The sequence below is a fragment of the Anopheles funestus genome, chromosome X (genome assembly GCF_943734845.2).
Source record: "Anopheles funestus chromosome X, idAnoFuneDA-416_04, whole genome shotgun sequence".
NCBI lineage: Eukaryota > Metazoa > Arthropoda > Insecta > Diptera > Culicidae > Anopheles > Anopheles funestus.
Genome location: NC_064597.1, coordinates 1,503,921 through 1,525,528, shown reverse-complemented (window position 1 = coordinate 1,525,528; position 21,608 = coordinate 1,503,921). Strand labels below are relative to the sequence as shown.

The 21,608-nt window shown below is 43.9% G+C and overlaps 1 protein-coding gene across 2 annotated transcripts; it reads left to right on the top strand.

The window, feature by feature from the left end:
* Positions 1 to 92: 92 nt before the first annotated feature.
* On the top strand, positions 93 to 19,818 carry LOC125763790 (phosphatidylinositol 4,5-bisphosphate 3-kinase catalytic subunit beta isoform). 2 transcript variants are annotated; one of them, XM_049427314.1, is made up of 6 exons: positions 93 to 2,739; positions 2,798 to 2,842; positions 7,929 to 9,423; positions 11,446 to 14,400; positions 14,474 to 14,593; positions 14,663 to 19,818. In XM_049427314.1, the coding sequence occupies exons 3-6, from the start codon at positions 9,115 to 9,117 to the stop codon at positions 14,789 to 14,791; spliced, it is 3,513 nt and encodes a 1,170-aa protein (XP_049283271.1). In that variant the 5' UTR covers positions 93 to 2,739; positions 2,798 to 2,842; positions 7,929 to 9,114; the 3' UTR covers positions 14,792 to 19,818. The 2 variants fall into 2 exon arrangements, with proteins under 2 accessions (XP_049283271.1, XP_049283280.1); XM_049427323.1 differs by lacking the exon at positions 2,798 to 2,842 and having other exon boundaries at positions 96 to 2,739; positions 7,929 to 8,116; positions 8,190 to 9,423.
* The last annotated feature ends 1,790 nt before the right edge of the window (positions 19,819 to 21,608 follow it).

The window sequence follows — 21,608 nt, the reverse complement described above, 5'->3', positions numbered from 1 at the left end:
ATTTATGCGTCTCGCTGCGGATACGCATTATCCGCGTAGTTCGGGTAATCGTTGTATATTTCTCCTAACGGGGCGAAAATCCGGGGCGAAACGCGATGCTGTCAAAAACACGCCAAACGTTTGTTTTCTTGTTTTTGTACGGTACGAGAGGGGTGTTTTTTCGCCTCATGGAAGGGAAATGGTAAAAACGGCAAGGGGAGGCGAGAGAGAAATATCTGCCGTCGAAATCATCGTCATCGTCGTCGTCGAAGCGCCCGTTGCCGTCGTCGCCGCTTCTCGTTTTTCCGATAGTTGTGTTGTTTTTCCTTTTAACAAGCTACAAAAAAACCGCCCACCGGTGGAAAAGGCAGAACGCAACACAAGGGAAAAGTTAAGGAAAGTGAAGAATAAACCCGCTACAGCGCAGGGGTTTTTTTTCCTTGGTGTGTTTCCGTAACGTGCACAACACGGGCCATCAGCAGTGTGTGGATGCAACTTGGCTAACCAACAGGGGTGGGCAACACCAACACGCACGCATACGCACCCTGATCCTAATCCGGAGCTGCGTGTGTTTGGAGAGCCAAAATATCCTGCTAAACTGTGAAGGAAAATCCCCGTACGATCGGCAACGAAGACGGTGCAGACTGGTGCGAAAAACGTCACCTCCCCATACACATACACACACCCCACTTCCATCACGGCACACAGAAGCGCCGACAGTGATACGGAAAGGGCAGCGCTTCTCTCGGTGTGCGTGTTGTGTTATTGTAAACGCGTAAGTGTGAGACGGTGGGGCGGAAGGGGAGATTCTTGAATGGGAGTCTAAGAACGACATCTCCCCGAAATATACATCTTCCGCCCCTCATCAGAACGAGCCCTACACAACCGTACACGGATGGGTGGGTCGATGGTTGCTGTAGCAACGTGGAGAAGACGTCACACCAGGACGAGAAAGAGAAGGGCCACGGTTGATGTACGGCACCGTACGAGTGATGCGTTGATCTCTGGCTATGCGTGATTGTGCTGTGTAGCATGATGTGTGCGAATATGAGCAAACATATCTTCTAAACAGAAGCTGCAGCGCTGCATCCAATACGCAAGATATGTGAAGCAGAGTGAAAGAGAAAGGAAAAACAAACGCACACAAACACACGTGCGGGAGAGCAGCATGTGATGCAGTGGAAGGAAAAGTGCAAGAAAAAAGAAAAACACACGAGAAGAGGACAAAGGGGGATAGCCTGCTACGGAATTGTTTTCTCGTAGTGGAAGAAAACGTTGAATGAAACAAAAAGCAACAGTGATTTAGGTTTGAGGCAATCAACGCAGAAAGAAGGGCCCTGTTCGTTATCATAATTTACACAGCGCCAAAATTAATCACCCATAGAACAAACAAGCACAAAACGCATTTTATTGGCACTGATCGCTCAAACCAGACTTGTAAACGCGCCCGGTAAGCGACCGCTTACGCACCAGACACAACAACAATCAGCTCGTTCGGCTGCACCGCGCTCTCCTTTTTGGTGTGTTATGTAGTGGCGTGGCGTGTTGCTACGCTTTTCACGGATATCTATTTGATCCTGTTTCATCAGAGATACAATTTAATATCAGCTTTGCAAGTTCTATGCTCCAACGGGGCAACTCCTTCTAGGGAAACAAGGGATATAAACGACGGCTGGCGGCTACCCTATTAGAAGCTGTCTCTCCTTTTGTGCGACGCAGAGCAAAAAATCCCAGACGCGAAGGACAGTTTTTCAAGGCAGGATGATTGAGGGATGGCTAAATTGCAACAATGTGATCAGGGCAGGATCATACCGCGTTGTTGTTTTTCGCAACTGTAATTAAAACGTTCCGCTGTATGTGTGTGGTTTTGCGTGTGACAATTCTGCTTGTCTCGGAAGCTTTTCTGTGAGTGGTAGTATCCTTTTTTTTTGTTTATGTGCGGTCCCGTGTACCCGGGTGTATGTATGCGTCGGTGCGTGCGTCCTTACGACCGTCATCCGTTCCTGCGTGTATGCTATTTGTTAACCAGGTGCCGGACAAAGAGTAAACCGAAAAGCATTAGTGTGCATCAGCGTGCGTGTGTGATTAAGGACAGCCTAGCGATGGCTCGACGGACAGTGTAAGCGGCAATCATCCTCAAGACGCATTTTACATCGGGTTTAATGCAGATAACAGTGCGTTCTGTTTGCAAATTCCTCTAGTGAGACACACCTGACACACCCGGAGGATTGGAGGAAAACATTTAAAACGAAATCGTTCCGCCATTACATACTTTCCTTCAACAAAATTGTTCCTATCCTTTTTCCCTCACAAAAAAAAATTTAAAAGTGAACGGTAAACAATCAATACGCCCCAATCAAGCGCAAGGAAAGAAAACAAAAGAACCCGCTCCGCAACAAAAACCGGGAGCGTGCGATCAACCCCTCTGCTCCACCCTAACAACGGATGGTTCCTTTCCTCTCTCGGCTAAACGGCACGACCCTGAAAAAAGCACGTGACAGTCTGGCAGCGCACGTTTCCTCACACAACACCGTGGCAAACGTATTCTTCCCGTATGTAATAATGTGCGCAAGTGTGCTGCTCTACGCATCCAACATGCAGTCGCATCAGAGAATGTGCCGGAATCTACCTCGTCTACAACATCTTAGGCAACCGTACGAAAGGTTCCCCATGAGGAGAAGATGCAGATCGACGAGGTGGCACTAAGAAGAAGAGGAAGCAACAACCCAATACAGATGAAGGCGGATAATGCTGCTGCAGGTGAGATACATCCTTTCCATTCCTATCGTAACGCTGGAACGATATTGCTTTCTTTTAGGTGGCTTCTGGGCCCGGTGAAGATCAGACAAAAATCTAACAAAGGGTGAGCAAAAAAAAACACATACACACAGAGCATTTTAAATCGCGTCTCGAAACCTCTCTTTGATCAGCGTTGTGTAAAGGATAGTACACCAACATTGTTTGTCTCCTAATGCTGGGTAGGGAGCATGCTTGTAGGGAAATCCGCCTCTGATTTAGTTCAAGAGAACTCTGGGCACCAAAAATTCGTCCTAACCATACTGACAAAAAAATTAGTTTCGTGTTTGAGCTCGGGGGGCCCACGCGACCGCTCAGTTCGATTATAGGGAAATCCGCCTCTGATTTAGTTAAAGAGAATTTTAGGCACTAAAAATTCGTCCTAACCATACTGATAAAAAAATTCGTTTCGTATTTGAGCTCGGGGGGCCCACGCGACCGCTTAGTCCGCTTAGTCCGCTCATAGGAAAATCCGCCTCTGATTTAGTTAAAGAGAACTCTAGGCACTAAAAATTCGTCCTCATCATACTGACAAAACAATTCGTTTCGTGCTTGAGCTCGGGGGGCCCACGCGACCGCTTAGTTCGATTTTAGGGAAATCCGCCTCTGATCTAGCTAAAGAGAACTTTGGGCACTAAAAATTCGTCCTAATCATACTGACAAAAAAAATCGTTTCGTATTTGAGTTCGGGGGGCCCACGCGACCACTTAGTCCGCTTATAGGGAAATCCGCCTCTAATTTAGGTAAAGAGAACTCTGGGCACTAAAAATTCGTCCTAATCATACTGACAAAAAAATTCGTTTCGTATTTGAGCTCGGGGGGCCCACGCGACCGCTTAGTTCGATTATGGGGATATCCGCCTCCGATTTATGTAAAGAGAACTCTGGGCACTACAAATTCGTCCTAACCATACTGACAAAAAAATTCGTTTCGTATTTTAGCTCAGGGGGCCCACGCGACCGCTTAGTCCGCTTATAGGGAAATCCGCCTCTGATCTAGCTAAAGAGAGCTCTGGACACTAAAAATTCGTCCTAACCATACTGACAAAAAAATTCGTTTCGTATTTTAGCTCAGGGAGCCCACGCGACCGCTTAGTTCAATTATAGGGAAATCCGCCTCTGATCTAGCTAAAGAGAGCTCTGGACACTAAAAATTCGTCCTAATTACACTTACGAAAATTATACCTGCCCAGGGTAATAGCTGAAGGCAACAAATCGTATACAAACGCTTCTCGTCAACTTTCTCTTGTCAGGATAACGCTAGAAAAGCTTCTTCCATACATCCACGCCCTACGTACCTGCCTAACATTACGTGCGCCGAAATAGATCGCACGTCACCTTTGTCTATTTCAAATCGATCGCGGAATCGAAGCGATATCAAACATCATAAAGCTAAATCTTTTCAAATACCCGGAAACCTGGAAAAACGATTTAAAACAGTTGATAGCATATAAACGATCGGTTGTGTCCCTCCCCGCGATGTTCTCAGTAGTTTTGATTTGTAAAAATTCCCATAAATCATAACACCTTTGCGGCTTTGCTTGTTTGCAGGCAGCAGTTTATTTGCTTTCGATTTGGGTACGGTGTTATAAAACTATTTCTTGCAACGAAAACGAAAGATGTGCCCGGCTCGACCCATACCGTGTACCTCCTTCGTTCGTAACTTTAGTATCGTTTCAAGGATCCTTTAAGCGGGATGCGCATAATATGGAGGCAAGATCACACAGCTTGGCGGGTCCGTTTTTGTTCAGACCATTTGGAATCGTTTAGTTTCGCGTGAGAGCTCATTGGATGCAGAGTTTTGTCATCCTTTTTCGGCTAGAGTTTTCTTGAAGTGTTGAAGAAGTTACATTTTTAAAATATTGTGAAGATTTTTTATTTTTATTGTCCACGTAAGTTTCTTAGTGTACGTTTCGTTCGCGCATTGTTTATAAACGTTTCGCCTACGGGAAAAGAATTATGTGTGTTTTTGTGATAAACTTCATGCTTATGCATGTGACGAATGTCTCATCTTCGTCGGGTTGCATTCAAACAATTTCTGCTGAGAGTGCGTACGCCGTACATTGTAGATGTAATCGAAGAACATCCTGTTGCACATCGCCTAGTATTCGAGGCATTAGCCTCAGTGTTCCCGTTCGAATGTTTTGCGATGTAAGCAAATAGCATTCAGCATTTGTTGTAGCTGTTACGACATTTGTTGTTTTATCAGCATCAGGGACATAGGAATATATGTTGTCTATAATATATCGATCCATCGTATAGCAGAAATACAGTAAAGGGGAGGCATTCTATTTATCTTTTATTTAGTGTCCATAATATTGATTTCGCTGAAGAATTTCCAATGGTGTTGTTTTGCGCACGTCAGAAATTTCTTCTTTTTTAGTACATGGAGCTGAAGAACGTTTAAGGTCCACAAATGGCATAAATGACCCGTTAGCTGGAGAGATCTCCCTTAAGGCACCTCCAGTCCCCCAAATGCATGTTTTTGCAACCGTTTCTCAGCGGTCGTAAAAATATGACTCCACTTATGGCTCTGTTGCGTACACCTAGCCATCGTACCATTCGGTTAAGGAGAAGAATGAGAAGTTCAGCAGTAAATAAAAGCGGTCCTGTCTGTCTCTTGTGAAATAACAAAGGTTTTCATTCGCCTGGCGACAGTCGTACGGCTAGTTTCCCTAACCTTGAAGAGGTGCTCAATTGTGAGCGTCAGCTAAACCGAGCGAAAATTAGGACCCAGGACGGCTTGAACGACACATCAAAACGGCCAACTATGCAGACACATAAAATCATTCAAAATTGTACACCTTAGAGAAACGGGAATATATATTTCTCCTTCACTTTTAGCACGGACAGATGCAAACAAAAACCACCCGGGATGTACAGATCCTCGACGGCGGACTAACGGACTGACGGGTGCATTGACACAACGAAGATCTCATCGGAGGTGCGCTTTGTGTTTTGTATGATGCTACGATCGTAAATCTTTTCTCCCCTTTTCCCCAATCGCTGTCGGATTGATGCGGTGGGACCGGCTGACTGTTCCCCGACGAGAGGCAACAACACATTTTTATGGCTACTACCCGAACCAGATCGGCAAGCTCCAAAGGAGGTTCTTGTTTTTTTTTTAAATCTACCGTTCCTAGGGAAAAGAGCCCACTTGGTATGCCGGGCACTGAACCCCCTTTTTGGTACGCGTCTCATCTGTAAGCATGCCTGGTGGTACCAACACGGTCAGGTATGGTTCGATGTTTGCAAACCGCTTGAATGCAACACGGTAACTAGCGATCGAGTAGAATAATCATCCATTGGTTAGCTATTATGAGAAGAAGCTAAGTCTAGCGTTCTTCGAAACTGTAAGATATAGAGCTCAAGTGTGCCCAAGTCCAACGAAATCTGGGACAAATTATGTTTTTATGTCGCTGTTCTTGTAAACAACTGTAAGTCCAGTGACGCACGCACTGTGCTCTATGCTGTATTTTATTTTTCTCCCGGGGCACCACACCGTCAAATTTGACAAAAACAAAGCATTGTTTGATGAGACGAATTGAGGCGCGTCACGGCTGCGATCCATTAAAAAGCATTGAAATCCTCCGGAAGCATAAAGTTATTATGGGGAACGTTGTAGAAAAATGTCAAATGGACTCAATGAATTTTCTTGAACATTCTTTAAATTTTGTGACGATTTTGATTTTGATATCTTTGTGTGACAATCCCTAATTTTCATTCGTTCGTTCGCAAACCACAGCTGTGTAACACGTTCGAGCACGATCCATCGGGTTGGCGTGGTAATAAAAATGCTTAACGTCTCAGCTTCCAGCTTTTCGTGGAGTGTGAGTGATGAGTGTGAATAGCTGATAAATTCATTTGGAATGCAATTGCGCGAGAACTATCCTATGCTCTCTTCTGTTTGTGCAATCGCAACTCGGTGAAGGGGGAACAAATCATCCGGTGTCGTAGACCGATTCCATAAAGTCATATACCGGCGATGTTTTCCGATGAACACCAACCTCTACCCCCCAACCGTTAACGTACGTCTTCGGTTTTACTGCTTTATTTTGCCGCGGAGATTTTATGAATGAAACAATCATGCCAAGGTTCGTGAAAGAAGAAAGAAGCGGGCGAAGGGCTGGAAGGTGTGGAAGAAGGGAGCGTACAACACGCGGCAAGATTATGTTAGCTAAAAACCAATTAGTGGCAATTCGATATGGATAGTAGTAAAAATTGATTATTCAAAATATTTATGCTGTTCGTCGCTTGTGGACGTACCGTACAGTTGAAGTCTTTCTGATTGTTTTTTTGCGTACGATGAATCTATTTCTCATCTTCGCATACGGCAATCATTTCGAAGTGGGGAAAAATTATTTGGAATGCTTCCGCCAAGTTAGGTGACGCCGATTGAGTCACCAGAAATAGTAGGCGCATATGTAACCTTCATTATTCACCCTTTTTATGACATTTTGCAACGTGTGTATGGCGAACAAATGCGCATGAGTTGCGATGCAGTTGTGCATATTGGAAATCAGTTTTCAATTAAATATTGGAAAATGTTCCTTAAATACTGGCTTTAGTTTTTTTTCAACAATTTTATTGACTTTTTTTTATTGAAGAATATAATAAGACTCATTATATTCTCTAATGATTATATAATTTCTTTATCTAAAATTTTCTTACAAAACCAAACAATCAACAAATGTCTATTTTTTAATGCAAAAGGAAAGAGCGACGAAATATGTTAAAATATATTTCGCTATCCTTTCAAAAATAACTATTTTATTTTTCCTATAAAAAAAACGGAGACAAACGATTTGATGTAGCAAATGTCTTTATTTACCGATTAGTAGATCCCAAACGCACGCTTACGATTTAATTATGAGCTGGACGTGCATCATCAACAAATGAATCATATGGCCGTACAGTAAGTAAGCTGCGCAAGTGGCCGGAATGTGTCAGTATTGAAATTGCCATGTTCAGTTCATCGCCGGGTTTCCGAGACGGTGTTGTCATAGTAACGCGCGAGTGTAGTGTTTCATCGTATCCACCAGGGTAGACGTTAGCAAAGATGAACGCATTTCGTTTCCCAGCATTCCGATATCGATTTGATGTGCTTTTGTGTGCACACATGTGTTTTTTAATACGCTTTTCCCTGTTTTGTAGACCAAATGAAGTCAGAGCTGATGGAATGCGACCAGTAGCAAGTGAGCCGAACACAGGCACGCAACAATCGCAAGTGTTCCTTGCTTGATATTGATCGGCTTCAGGACAACAATCGCCGCAGTTCCCTTCAGTCGGTAGACACCATTCGAGAGCGACGGTACCCGGTAGCAGAAGCAAACAATTGTGTAGTAAGTTGTTCGATCAGTTAACTGAAAAGATGATGGCAAAAATGAAATCAGATTGTAATATAGCATACTACAGCGTTTTAAGATTAGCGTACTAAGGGAAAGTGTTTCGCCGTAAATTTTGCTCCCCGATAAATCGGCCGGCTGTGTGGAAGGCTCCAGACATACGTGGACGGTGGAGTTTACTCAAACGACGTATATCATTAGAAAATATGGACATTTTCCTAGCATAGAACGCTAGAAAGGCATCCATCCAACCCAAGTGCAATAATGCGTGCAAGCAAAGTATGTGTGTTCTTTTCAATGTAAGAGATGTATGTGAAAACCATGTTACGGCAAATATGTGCAAAGATAAAACGAAATAGTGTGATTAGGCTAGATGTATCGATAGGAAGCGTATGAAGATTAATGCTAAGCGCCTAGGCTATGGATATAACTATCCAGCTGTAAAGGTTACGGAAGTTCATGTACTAGGGACTTGGAATAGAAAATTGTACAGTAAGTATTTGAGCGTTCTATATGTAAGAAATTTTGTGTATTAACGGCACACACACATACACGCACGAACAATCGTCGACGACGAATGATTCATACCAAAACCCCGCTGGAGGGGAGAAAAAGAGTCACCAAATGCGCTTCATTTGCTATACAAATAGGATAAAGAAGAAACAGATCCATTTGCGCTGGTTGGCTATTTGTTAAAACGGGAAACAAACTTGTTTTTTATCAAGCTTGAGACGTTTAAAAACTCTCCTCCACAAACCATTCCATTTGAGCGCTCGTTAAAAAGGATATTACTATCCTAGAGGTATTGAAGAAAGGAAACGTATTTCAAATTTGTTGTTTTTCGGAGAGGACAAAAAAAGAAAAAGAGTTCAGTTAGGGAAGCAAACGTAACGTCCTCTCCCGGTGTAGGGAAGATCTCCCCCCTAAACCAGGGGGAGAGGAAGGGAGGAAAAGATAGGACAGGGAGGGGAGCAAAATAGGAATAGAGAGGAAATATGCAACAAGGGCGAAACGTGACGACTACCATGAAGCGAACCGCAAACACAACCATACCGGAGAACGATTCCGGGAGGCAAGTGGTGGCACACCGGATCTATCTGCAACAGCAGCGGCAGCTGCAGCAGCAGCAGCAGCAACAATACCAGCAGCAACAACACCAGCAGCAACACAAGCAGCGTCCCATGTTTGACTACGAGTTCTGGAAGAATCCGGAAGAATCAACCGAACTGCACTTCCTAATGCCGAACGGTGTGATGATCACGATGTGTATGCCGATCCATGTAACGCTGGAAGAGCTCAAAACGGTAAGTTGTTAGTCTATTTTGCCCCCCAAAAACCGATCATTTTTGTTATGTTGCGTTAAGAATGAAGGGGCGGGGTACCCCGATCCACAGCTTTTCGTCTCGGTTCGCGCTGTTGCAGTAGGTCTCTATTTATGTACGTGACCATACGGCACCCCGAACCCCCAAAGTAGGGTGATGGCGCCGCCGTATGTTATACGAAACCGTACGAAATTGTTTGTTTTAAAATTTTACGATTTTAATGACCTCTCTCTCATCACATTTGCCATCCGCACTCTTTGCAAATGTGAGCCAATGGAGACATCCTTTTCCCGTTTTGGGTTTGGGCGGGGGAAAGAGGCTGCGACATATATACGAAACATGAGATATACAGATGGTTCTTATGCCAGATTATACGATTCTTTAAACCTTGATCCGATCAGAGTTAAAATGAGTACTTTACAAAAGATTCTTTTTGTATCTTGGAACTTGTAGGAACAGAGTTGTATATGGACATGCAAATCGATTGAGGAATAGATTTTAATATGCATTGAAACAATTAGCAATCAAACCGAATCATGAAAACCATGCAATTAGGACATCGATAATTGGAAAAAAAATCATTTTGCGAAAGTCTTGCAAAGAGAAAGTACAGACAAGGTAATAGTGTGAATGTATGGCCGCTATCCTTTCCTTTCTAAATGTACCGCCTTAGCTATGCTTTCTAAATTTACCGCATTAGCTATCCTTTCTAAACGCACCGCTTACATTAAATGGTGTCACCAAGTAGTGATTGTAATTTACATTTAAATTTCAACAGCGCAAGATGTCTCTTCGTATCAAACACGACACACACAATTACAAGCTAATTGTGTTTAGACGAAAGGAAACAAAAATCGAACAAACAAATTGCCTGAATTGGTTCCTCTGCCTTTAAGACGAGACATCCAATGTTTTCCCTCACTTTTCCGCGCAATTTGTTCGGGATATGGTTCCTTCGGGGTAGATTTCGTCTTCTATCTTTCTAAGTGCGTGTTTGCTATTTTCCTTTGTGTGCACTGTTGCATCCGGTGTAGCAATGATTGTTTGGCTTTATTTATATGTATTCTTTTGCTAATGAAGCAAGTGCACGGTTTGGCAAGGAAATAATTGGATGCGCTTAGAGTGTGTACCCGTTGTACGGATCAAGAAGACGATATGACAGCAGGGAATGGAAAAATTTTCCGTTCGAACAATTTAAATATTTTGTAAATGTCTAGAAAGGTGTTCTGCTTTTGCATTCAAAGTGCACTTTAAATATTCTTATTCCAATAGTAAAATTTTAATTGATTCTAGTAATTGTGTATAGACCGATCGCTCGAAACACTCATTTTTTTCCTCTTTGGAAAAGAAAAGGCTAGCATTTCCTTGTCTTCTGTTTTCTGGAAAAGAAAAGGCTAGCATTTCCTTGTCTTCTGTTTCACAGCAATGAGCTCCCCTCCCCCCACCCCCTTCTCCCGCTTTCATCCTCCCAAAACTCTCCTTTGTTTAAGCTGGAGAATAAAATCTATCTTCTCCTTGATCGAATGTCCGCGATTTGTACGACCGTTGCCATGGTTACCATGGTTGGCTCATCCCAGGCCCACCCAGGAATAGCCTGCACTGGGAAAGCATCGTAAATCTAGTAACGGAAAATTTTCCTCTCAATCGTGTCGCTGCAGTTCAGCACAACGGTAGTTCCTTGGTGTGTGAAGTGTGCAGTATAAGATGCAGTGCTTTTCGTGGATTTCGATTCCACCGTTCATCTCACGGAAATGGAAATCAAAGTTTAAAAGTTCATCGAAAAGAAAGAGTTACAAATATTCACAGGTATTTTGTGGGTGATTTTTGTTTGTTTTAATTCGGCTGGAGAATTCTGTGTTGTGCGATCGCAGACGAGAGATTTTTGCGTCCACTGTGCTGTCTTTAGCGAATTCTTATTCTTAGTAAAGTGATAAATTCTTTGTTGTGCATTAAAAGAACGGTTTGCTAATTCGCTTTCTCCTCACCTTGAAATCCATTTGCCAGGATGTTTGGGAAGAAGCGGAACGTTATCCGCTGTACTGCCTGCTCGGTGACAAGAACAAGTACTGCTTCAGTACGCTGGCATCGGGCAGAACGAATTGTAACACCACGCACGAAAATGAGGCAACCCGGCTGATGGACGTCCAGCCTGCCCTCGGCATAATGCGGTTCGTCGAGAAGAGCAACGTGTCGGAGAATACCAAGCTGATGGAGAACATCAACATCCTGCTCGACGGCAAGCTGCCGGTGAAAACGCTCGTCAACCCGGAGGTGAACGATTTCCGCGCGAAGATGAGCATGCTGAGCGAGGAGATCGGTAGCAGACGGCAGGTAATGACGCGGATGGAGCGTATCGCCTACCAGTATCCGGCGAAGCTGGTGAGCGGTTTGCACGTACCGGAGCAGATCAATCGCCGGCTCGCGAACGGTGACGGTAACTTTTGCGTGGTTGCGATCAGCACCGATATGCAGGTGACGGTAAAGGTACCGTGCCGGGCAACACCGGACGAGGTGCTGAACCGAATACTCGAGAAGAAGCGTATCTCGATGAAGGCGCGGATGGACAACAGTACCGACTTCATACTGAAGGTGTGCGGACGGGAGGAGTACATCTACGGGGCGCATCCGATGATATGCTTCCAGTACGTGCAGGACTGCCTGTCGCGTGATGAAACGCCTACATTCGTACCGCGGCTGGTCCGTTCGGTGGAGGTGTTCAAGAGCGACATCTATGACGCGCGGGACGATTTTACACAGTGGTCGAGCACGACCACGACGACCAACACGACGTCGGCACTGGTATCGACCGCCAGCTCGGTGTCAACCATGTCGCTCGTCTCGACGGCATCGAGTACGGCCAGCAGTGGTACGATGGGCAAACATAACAGCAGTATTGCGGGTGCAATTAACGCCTACAGCAACGTCGGCAGCATTTACGGCAACCAGTCACAGCAGTCGCACACGCTGCGAAAGGTGAAGTACATCACCAGCTGGGAGGTAAGTGCAAAGCTGCAGTGCACGGTGCACGAGATCCGTGGGCTAAACATCGAGTCGGACAAGGAGCTGGGCGTGCAGCTCGGTCTGTTTCACGGCGGTAAGTCACTGTGCAAGACGGTGCGGACGCGCATGGTGAACGTAAACGGTGGCGTTGCCTTCTGGAACGAGACGATCTTTCTCGATATCAGTGTGAGCAATGTGCCGCGTATGGCGCGTCTCTGTCTGGTGGTGTACGAGAACCATCGTACGGCAAAGGGTACGGGCATACGGACGCGCCGCACCAAGGACGGACTGATTAACCCAATTGCCTGGGTGAACACGATGGTGTACGACTACAAGAACCAGCTCAAGTCCGACTCGGTCACGTTGTACACGTGGGGCTACGAGGAGGACGCCCAGTCGGAGGATATTCTGCATCCGCTCGGAACGGTCGAGCCAAACCCGACCCGGGACAATATGGTTGTGTCGATGCTGTTAAGCTTCGGTCCGTATGGACCGGAAGGGCGCATCATCGTTTACCCGGGCGAGGAGGAATTGTTATCCCACGCAGCGAAGATGAGCCACCGGAACGAGCATCTGAACCGCGAAAGCGCGGAAGATACACGCTCGATCAAAGCGATCATGTCCGCGTACATGTATAACGACCGACTGAACGATATCCACGAGCAGGATCGTAACGCAATCTGGGCGAAACGGCGCGACTGCATGCTGCAGATGCCGCAGGGTTTGCCCTGTCTGCTGTACTGCGTCGAGTGGAACAACCGAGACGAGGTGTCGGAAATTGTATCGCTGTTGCAGGAGTGGCCGAAGCTACTGGTCGAACGGGCACTCGAGCTGCTGGACTATGCGTACGCGGATAAGTACGTGCGCCGGTACGCTGTCGACTGTTTGCGCACGATCGAGGACGACGAGCTGCTGCTCTATCTGCTGCAGCTGGTGCAGGCGCTCAAGCACGAGTCGTACCTGAACTGTGATTTGGTGTACTTTCTGTTGCAGCGTGCCCTTCACAACCAACACATCGGTCACTATCTGTTCTGGCATCTGCGTTCGGAGCTGTCCGTACCGTCCGTGCAGGTACGGTTTGGGCTGATACTGGAAGCGTACCTGCTCGGCAGCCCGGAACACGTCGGTGTGCTGCTGAAGCAGATGCAGTGCCTGCGTTACTTGCAGGTCTGCTCGGACAATGTGAAGAAGGGCAGCAAGGAGAAGGGACGCGCACTGCTGATGGAGCAGCTGGCGAAGGAGGGTCATCTGACGAGTGATCTGATCAGTCCGCTAAATCCCAGCTTCCGGTGCAAGAGCGTCCGTACGGAGCGCTGCAAGGTGATGGACTCGAAGATGCGCCCACTGTGGGTCGTGTACGAGAACAGCGACCCGAACGGTGACGATATACATATGATATTCAAGAACGGTGACGACCTGCGCCAGGACATGCTGACGTTACAGATGTTGCGCATTATGGATCGGATCTGGAAGAACCACGGGCTGGACTTCCGGATGAATCCGTACAGCTGCATCAGCACCGATCACAAGCTCGGGCTGATCGAGGTCGTGCTGAATGCGGAAACGATCGCAAACATCCAGAAGGAGCGGGGCATGTTTTCGGCCACCTCACCATTTAAGAAGGGTTCCCTGCTGGCCTGGTTGCGCGAGCATAACAACACGGACGAGCTGCTGGCGAAAGCGATCCAGGAGTTTACGCTCAGCTGTGCCGGCTACTGTGTTGCGACGTACGTGCTCGGTGTTGCCGATCGCCACTCGGACAACATCATGGTGAAGAAAACCGGTCAACTGTTTCACATCGATTTCGGGCACATCCTTGGACACTTTAAGGAGAAGTTTGGGTTCCGGCGGGAGCGTGTACCGTTCGTACTGACGCACGACTTCGTATATGTGATCAACAACGGGCGGACAGATCGGGAGGCACAGGAGTTCTGTCATTTCCAGAAGCTCTGCGAAGATGTACGTGTTCATCACTCTACTGCAATTCGGCTTCTCTACATCTGCTAACTCTCTGTTGCTTTTTTTTCTCCAGGCGTTTCTTATTCTTCGCCAGCACGGATGTCTCATACTGTCGCTGTTCTCGATGATGATATCAACCGGGCTGCCGGAACTGTCATCGGAGAAGGATCTCAACTACCTTCGGGAAACACTGGTACGCATCCATCACCGAAGGCAAAGCATTCTGCAGGTGTCTTTTCTTACGTATTCCCTTATGTTGCAGGTACTGGATAAAACGGAGGAGGAAGCACGTACACATTTCAAGCACAAGTTTAGCGAAGCGCTTGCCAACTCGTGGAAAACGTCGCTCAACTGGGCGTCGCACAATTTCTCCAAGAACAATCGCCAGTGACAGCAGTCTTATACCGGGCGCAACCATCAAACGATGTAGTAGTAATAGTAATAGTGCCCCCCCATACCTCTCCCTCCCCCTCCCACGAGGAGGAGGAAAAGGGTTTTGGGTGCGGCGAGAGGTGCAAGACTTTCCGACCGATGGGTATTGTCCGGTGTCCGGTGTTCCCGGTCGGGTGGTGGTGGGTTCGTTTTGAATTGTATTCCTTTCATAACACATGTATTCTTGTATCGACCGCTGAGTGCGATATATCTTTATATCATAAGCGTATGTGTACTAATGGATAGGAATGTCGAAGATATTAGATGCAGGTATAGGGGGTAAATCAATTCGGAGAAAAACAAGAAGGAAAACATCAGTTTTCCTAATGCCGAATGTGTGCATGTGTGTGTTTGATATTGAACTTTTATTTTAAACACTTGGTTGTGTTTGAAAAGTTTTTACTTTGTTTCGTTTTCTTCCAAAGTTTAATTGGAATTATTGTCAAATTAGCTTACTCTGATGCATATTGGTACACTACTCAGTACAACTAACCTGGCCAGGACGAACTATACGAACTAAACGAACTAAAACCTAAATCCCAACTATATGTACGCTTATACCACATAAGCATATGACTAGTATTAGTAATAACAAATCCCCCTAACCACCACTTTAATGACGTAAACGACTATGAACTTTAGACGACAGGAACAGAGACAGAACGACAGACAGGTACTGAATTTTCCACTAATTAATATAAACACGAATTGTGATGAATTTGTACATACGCTTTTTGTTTTCACCCCAAAACCCCCAAATGCGCTTATGTGTGACTTTTTCGATACCCGTCACATATGTGTGTACATATCGAACAGTTGCAACAGTACCGAGTAGTGTAAATGTGCTATGTTCGCATGTTGTGAAACAGTGTGCCACTACGCTTAGATGTGATTTGGTTTATTTGCGTGTTTTTCCACGCCCTGGGACAACTAACCACATCCCCCCGAGGTGTCACATGTTGTGCGGTGTGTGGCACGTGTCGTGATTGTAAAACAAAAAAATAACCTAGTGAGCTGCACAAGGAAGAAAAAGGTTTACTGTTTAAAAGTTTCGTGCAATAGTTTTACCTTCTGTTATAAAAAAAAATCAGTGATGGTAATGTTTGTTTTTAATCTAGCTTAGATTAAGCCGTATATTAACAAATGCGAACACACACACACATACATACACACATACATAAACTTCCATTATCCTTTTTAGCAACTCATCAGATAGATCAATTAGAACAAATAGAAGAGAAAAAGAAATCATAACAGCAGTATAAGCATGTACAGGAACTCCTATTTCCAACCTATTTATAGCATCACAATCTCTGTTCAATGTGTTAGATTAACTATGTATGATTCTGAGTGTTGCAATATCCTTAGGGATTTGTAACATTAAATTAACGTCAATATTTTCTGTTTTTCCTTCCGTTCCAATTGTTTATTTAACGGAACAAGTGGAACGTTTGTGTGCGTGTATCTCTCTCTTTCCCTCTCTCTATCTGCCGTTATACACATTCACATGAAACACTCCCCCAAATACCCCAATACGTACTGTATTCCGAATGATAAATCTATATTGTTTTGTTTATGTACTAGTGCGCGCGTGTGTAGCGTATTTTAAATTCATGTAGTTCGTAAGCTTTTTCTTTTATATTGTTGACTTAAGAGCTATGCTAGTTTGTCTGTATACGATCATTGTAAACACATACGTCACAGCATTGATATGGAAAAATATGCCAGGACTTTAAGCGGATAACAAACATTTGATTAGAATTCAATCGGCGATTAGAAATCACCGACGCGAGGAGTAGTAGGATCAGAAGAGGAAGGATAAGTGCCACGATAGAAACCGTCTAAGGTGGTGTGGTTCATCTTTATGTACATTAATCAGAACCAGAAAACCCGGCACAAGTTTCACCGGTTTATATCTATATATATATGTGTATCGTAGGGCAATATGATGGTTACAATGGTGTGACAATCTGGACCCGTCTTGCCATTCGTCAGCGTGTCTGGCGCGTTGTAATATGTGTGTTTTGTGTAATCGACGCTTCACACAATCCACTCCAGGCAGGACACAAAAAGGATAAAAGCGTTGTATGTAAATACTGTCTGACGGTCTGGATCTGAGAGCTTCAGCAGGGATTATATAGTTTTGTTGGAATTAGAAGGCAAAAAAGGAATGGAAATGGATCGGAAAAAGGGCTGAGCTATCAACGTTTTACCGTTATGTTGCTTACGTTACATACTATCCATTTTCCATCTTCAACTATGCGTACCGAAGATTGTTGTACCGTAAAACCAACATGCGTATGTTGCGAGTTCCGTTTAGTGTTGTCCATACTGAGTAAGAATGAGTTGAGTTGAGGTTTGTTAATCAATGAGTTAAAATCGAATCTCCAGAGTTGTTAGTTACTGATATGCGATTTAACACACCCGCAGAGAGAATGAGTTTAATTAGCCCTTGAATGAGCGTGTTACCGGACGAAAATAATTTACCTGGTAACGTTCAGGAGCAAGTGAAAAGACAACAAAAGCAGAAATAGCCAATAGCAAGGGTTAGCTCTCTTATGTAAAGCTGACTCAATTAATCTTAGTGAGTTATGACTCCGATCAGTAATATCGTTTGCTCACGCAGCAGTAGTCCGCGCAGCACCCGATTATAATGCCGGAGTTACTCCGGAGTATACTCCGGAATGCAACAGGGTCGGATTACTCCGACTCCGGGAAAATGGAGGATTTACCCATCACTACGCAGCTGAGCACATGTTCAGAGTAACACACATGCGGAACCGCGACAGGCTGACAATTGGCTGGTATGTTTTTTTTGTCGATCTCATTTATATTTTATCATCTTGATTTCTTTTTGTTCAATGTACAGTTGTTTTTGTTCTGTTTGTGTTTTACTTACCAACTAACGATAATAATTTGTGTTGTCAAGTGCCTTTTTCGATTTCTAAACCTAACGAAGCAAACGTTGATCATGCTCTCAACCCATTTCTCCAGGAATTCCAACTCAAGGATATGAGACACTTTATTAGTAGAATCCTGCTAAGAATTAGATACGGAGTAGTAATACCTAAAGATAATGATCGCAAGAAGAAGCCTACTAAGAGGAAAACGAACAATATTTCATTTTTTTTAGCGCCCTTGAAGAGGGTGTACAGTTGTTGCGTGGAAGATTTTTATCTACTTTTGTTTAGGAGAAAGCTTTTTATAATAAGACTTTCAACGACAACAAGTGTAGTAAGAAACCATTCCTTTTGACCATAGAATGGGTTAATAGACTTATACCACGTAGCTGGTCCTTGCCCAGAGTATGGGTAGGGATAAAGGTTTGTGGCGACGTTGTATAAACCGTGCTTTATACGTCTTTCACACGTCGGAGTCACCAGTTATGGGGTTCTCAAGTAATACGCATCCCATACGCATTTGTCCGATGCGGTCGTTTAATGACGCGAATACGACGCCGGTCATCAGATAGCTAGTCAGTGGAAAAAAAATCTCTAAATCATACTTTTTTTTCTATCTCTCAAGATCATTTATTCCACGTAATGTAACTGTTTATCCTCTAAATAGGCGATTCCAAAACAGAAAGGTAAATGTTTTCCAACCTATGTTGTGCTAGTAAGGCGCATGAACCCTTTTGTTGGGTTCTGTTAGACAAGGGAAACTAATTATTTCGACGATGTACAGTACCACTGTACTATACAATGTCTAAAATTGGGCTTAAGCTCCGAACGAAACGTTCTACAACATAAACAGATATACAACCAAGCTCTGCAGGAATAAAAATATCCTGCGATCACACTAGCGATACTAGCAGCAAAACTAGAATCGGCTGTGAACCCCCAAGCATAAACATATATGAAAGGAACTGTGTAGCGTGATGTTTTATTAAGCGAGGAATGCGGTTTCGAACGGTGCTCGTAGAATTACACGAAAAGAAAATGACTGGATTGTGTGTGAGAAACAAAACAAAAAAACTAAGCGACATCAACTACTAAAATGAGAACGCTTAAGATAGGAGGGCGAGTGAAGCGTGCCGATAAAAAAAACGAAAGGTGTATTAGTTGTATCACATTATTTTTACGCAGTTAAGTAACAATCAAATGCTATCGATTATACATATTACTGTAGCACTAAGTGATATCCTATTATGACTAATATTAAACGCTTCTTGGGAAAGTGAAATTAATTTGTATGATGGAAAAGATGAGCGATTTGTAGAACATACAAACATAACTGGATAAAAGCCCCGCCCCTCCCCACTTTTCAAACCACATGCTAGTGTGTGTGTGTGTGTGTGCACGCCAAGATAAGATGCTAATGAACAGAATGAATCTTAAAGGTATAGAATGAGCAAAATGGCGGGCTTATCTACAGGGATAAAACAAGCGATCAAGAGAGACTGTGGAATTAGGGTTTGACGATAAACAATGATAATGTGTGGTAAAGGTAAAACTACCCTAGGCGAAGCTCGCTTTGCCTGTGTACGTGTGTGTGTTGTGTCACGTAAAATGTATATGGAATGATGTATTAATATAAGATATTTCAAGCGATTACTAATAATGATACAATACAAACGCTTACACCGAACACACACGCGTACACAGCGAAAGAGACAAGGGTGAGAAAGGGTGCGTGTGTGGGGTGGGGGCGGAGGACTGGACTGGTTATCACGAGAGGGATTAATGTATTTATGCGTATAGCGTGTGCTATCATTTAAAAATATTCTAATGAAAACAAAACAAAAATACACATACACACAGCACAAGAGTGTGCATCCATAAGTGAGTAAAATAGATGTGAACAGCTTAGACAAACAAACTCCGTGAGAAAACGCGAGAAAACGTGAGAAAAGGAAAAGGTTGAGCAGGCGAAGATTTTTTTTTGTTGAAGTGTCAGCAGGTGATTGTACCTGCGTACACTAGCATATGAACCGAAACGGTTTTTGGAACTTGAAAAATAAAATCATTGTACTTTTCACAAAAGCAATACCAGAGTTGAAAGGCATGTAATGGGAAGAACAGTAGAGAAGCCATTTTGTTTACTAATTGTATTGGGATTTGATAGGACGGTAGTATTATTATTAGTAAGCTACTAGATAAAAGTCGCAGTCGAAGTTTCCTTTCGTCGGATGTATTTGGGGTCTATTGGACGTCTTAGTAGCAGCATCGAGAGTTACTCGAACTACGTTTCAGTTGTTGGTAAGTACATTGTGGATCAAGATTAAGGCTGATGTAACTATTATTGTTTTTTTTTTATATATATTCTAGATCCTCCTCATGATTACGGTTTTGTGGTAGGACACAGGGTGAAGCAATGAAAATTGGTGAATTCTATAAATCAAAGTGAGTGAAAGCAAGTATTTCTAAACAGTCTAACATCACACTATACTCACAATTATTTCATTACTAACCTTGATATCCTACTAAACAACTATTCTTTTCAATGTATTCATATGTGACCCTTCTTGGATTTGTTCCCAGAAAGAAGTTGATCACAGCATTATGTGTTCCAGAAGATAGTTTGAGGAGGATGATCAAGAAAGGGAAAACTCTTCAAACAAATTCTTATAGAGGGGTCGCTTCTCAGCTCGGTATTCTTTATTTGATCCATTCAACATGTTTACTGTGTGCAGCTTCTTTAGCCTCATATGAGTATCAGATCTTATTTCTCAAATAGTTTAAACAGCTCAGGATTTATTATCCTCCTACTTCGCACACCTTGCGTCTGCGAGCAAATCTCAGAATCTTCTCCAGGTATTGCAGCTTACGTTGCTATCAAAAATTACGAACCTTTCAAAGGTGAAACATATTCTGTACTTTAGAACAATTGCTGTCTTCAGGTGGATCTCAAACCGTATTAACGATATGAACGATAGAACACAGACAAATCCTTATTAGCGTTGTTAAATTCGTTTCAACCAAACCGGAATTCATTCCGCTGATTGACATTGATCTCGTTCCAAACCACTCTCACTTACCTGTTGCGATTTATCCTAGTATTGAAACGTTTTAGTTAATTCCCGCGTCATACAAACCATGCGGTGTCTTGAGGGTCTTGATCAGCGCAAATGGAGTGTATAGAAACGAATTAAACCAGAAGTTGATTAAATTTCATTTTCCAACGATGGACGAGTCCCTCCAAGCTTTACTACACTGCTGGTAAGGTTTGCGTTACAAACCGGCCTAACATGTAAATGATCGCTTTACAGCGAAGGTGCAACTTTAGCTGCCCGCCTGTCACCATGCAGTGTTTGTTGCGTGTGTGATTGTATGCCTGGTGTGCCCCAAGGTGCAGATATGAGGGATGGACGTGCGGGAGTCGCCGACAGTTGCACTTGTCTCGAAAGGTGTCGGGTGTCAGTAAATCCGTTTATAGAATCCTTCCAACTGCCTGATTGGATTTTGGCAGAAACGCGTTGCGTTGGTCCAGGTTCGGATGTCTGCAGACAAATGGTACACGTTTCACATGGTTTATGGCGTGTTTTAGACGGAGATAGTTGTTTGCTTAGGTAGCTTACCCATGGTGTAACCATTAAGTTTACATAAAGCACGAACATCAAACGCGAGTATGTGACCAACTTTGGAAAAAGTTTCTAAAATTGACGAAATGAGCTATTTTTTCTTTCTATTTTCAAAGCCTTTATTGAAAAGTGTTGTTGAGACGCCGAATGAGAGATGAAATGCTTAGCCGAAAATATTTTTTTGTTGATTACTTTATTGTCCAAACTTTGTACGCAACTCCTCAGTACATGGTAGACTCTATGAAGAATCAAATCA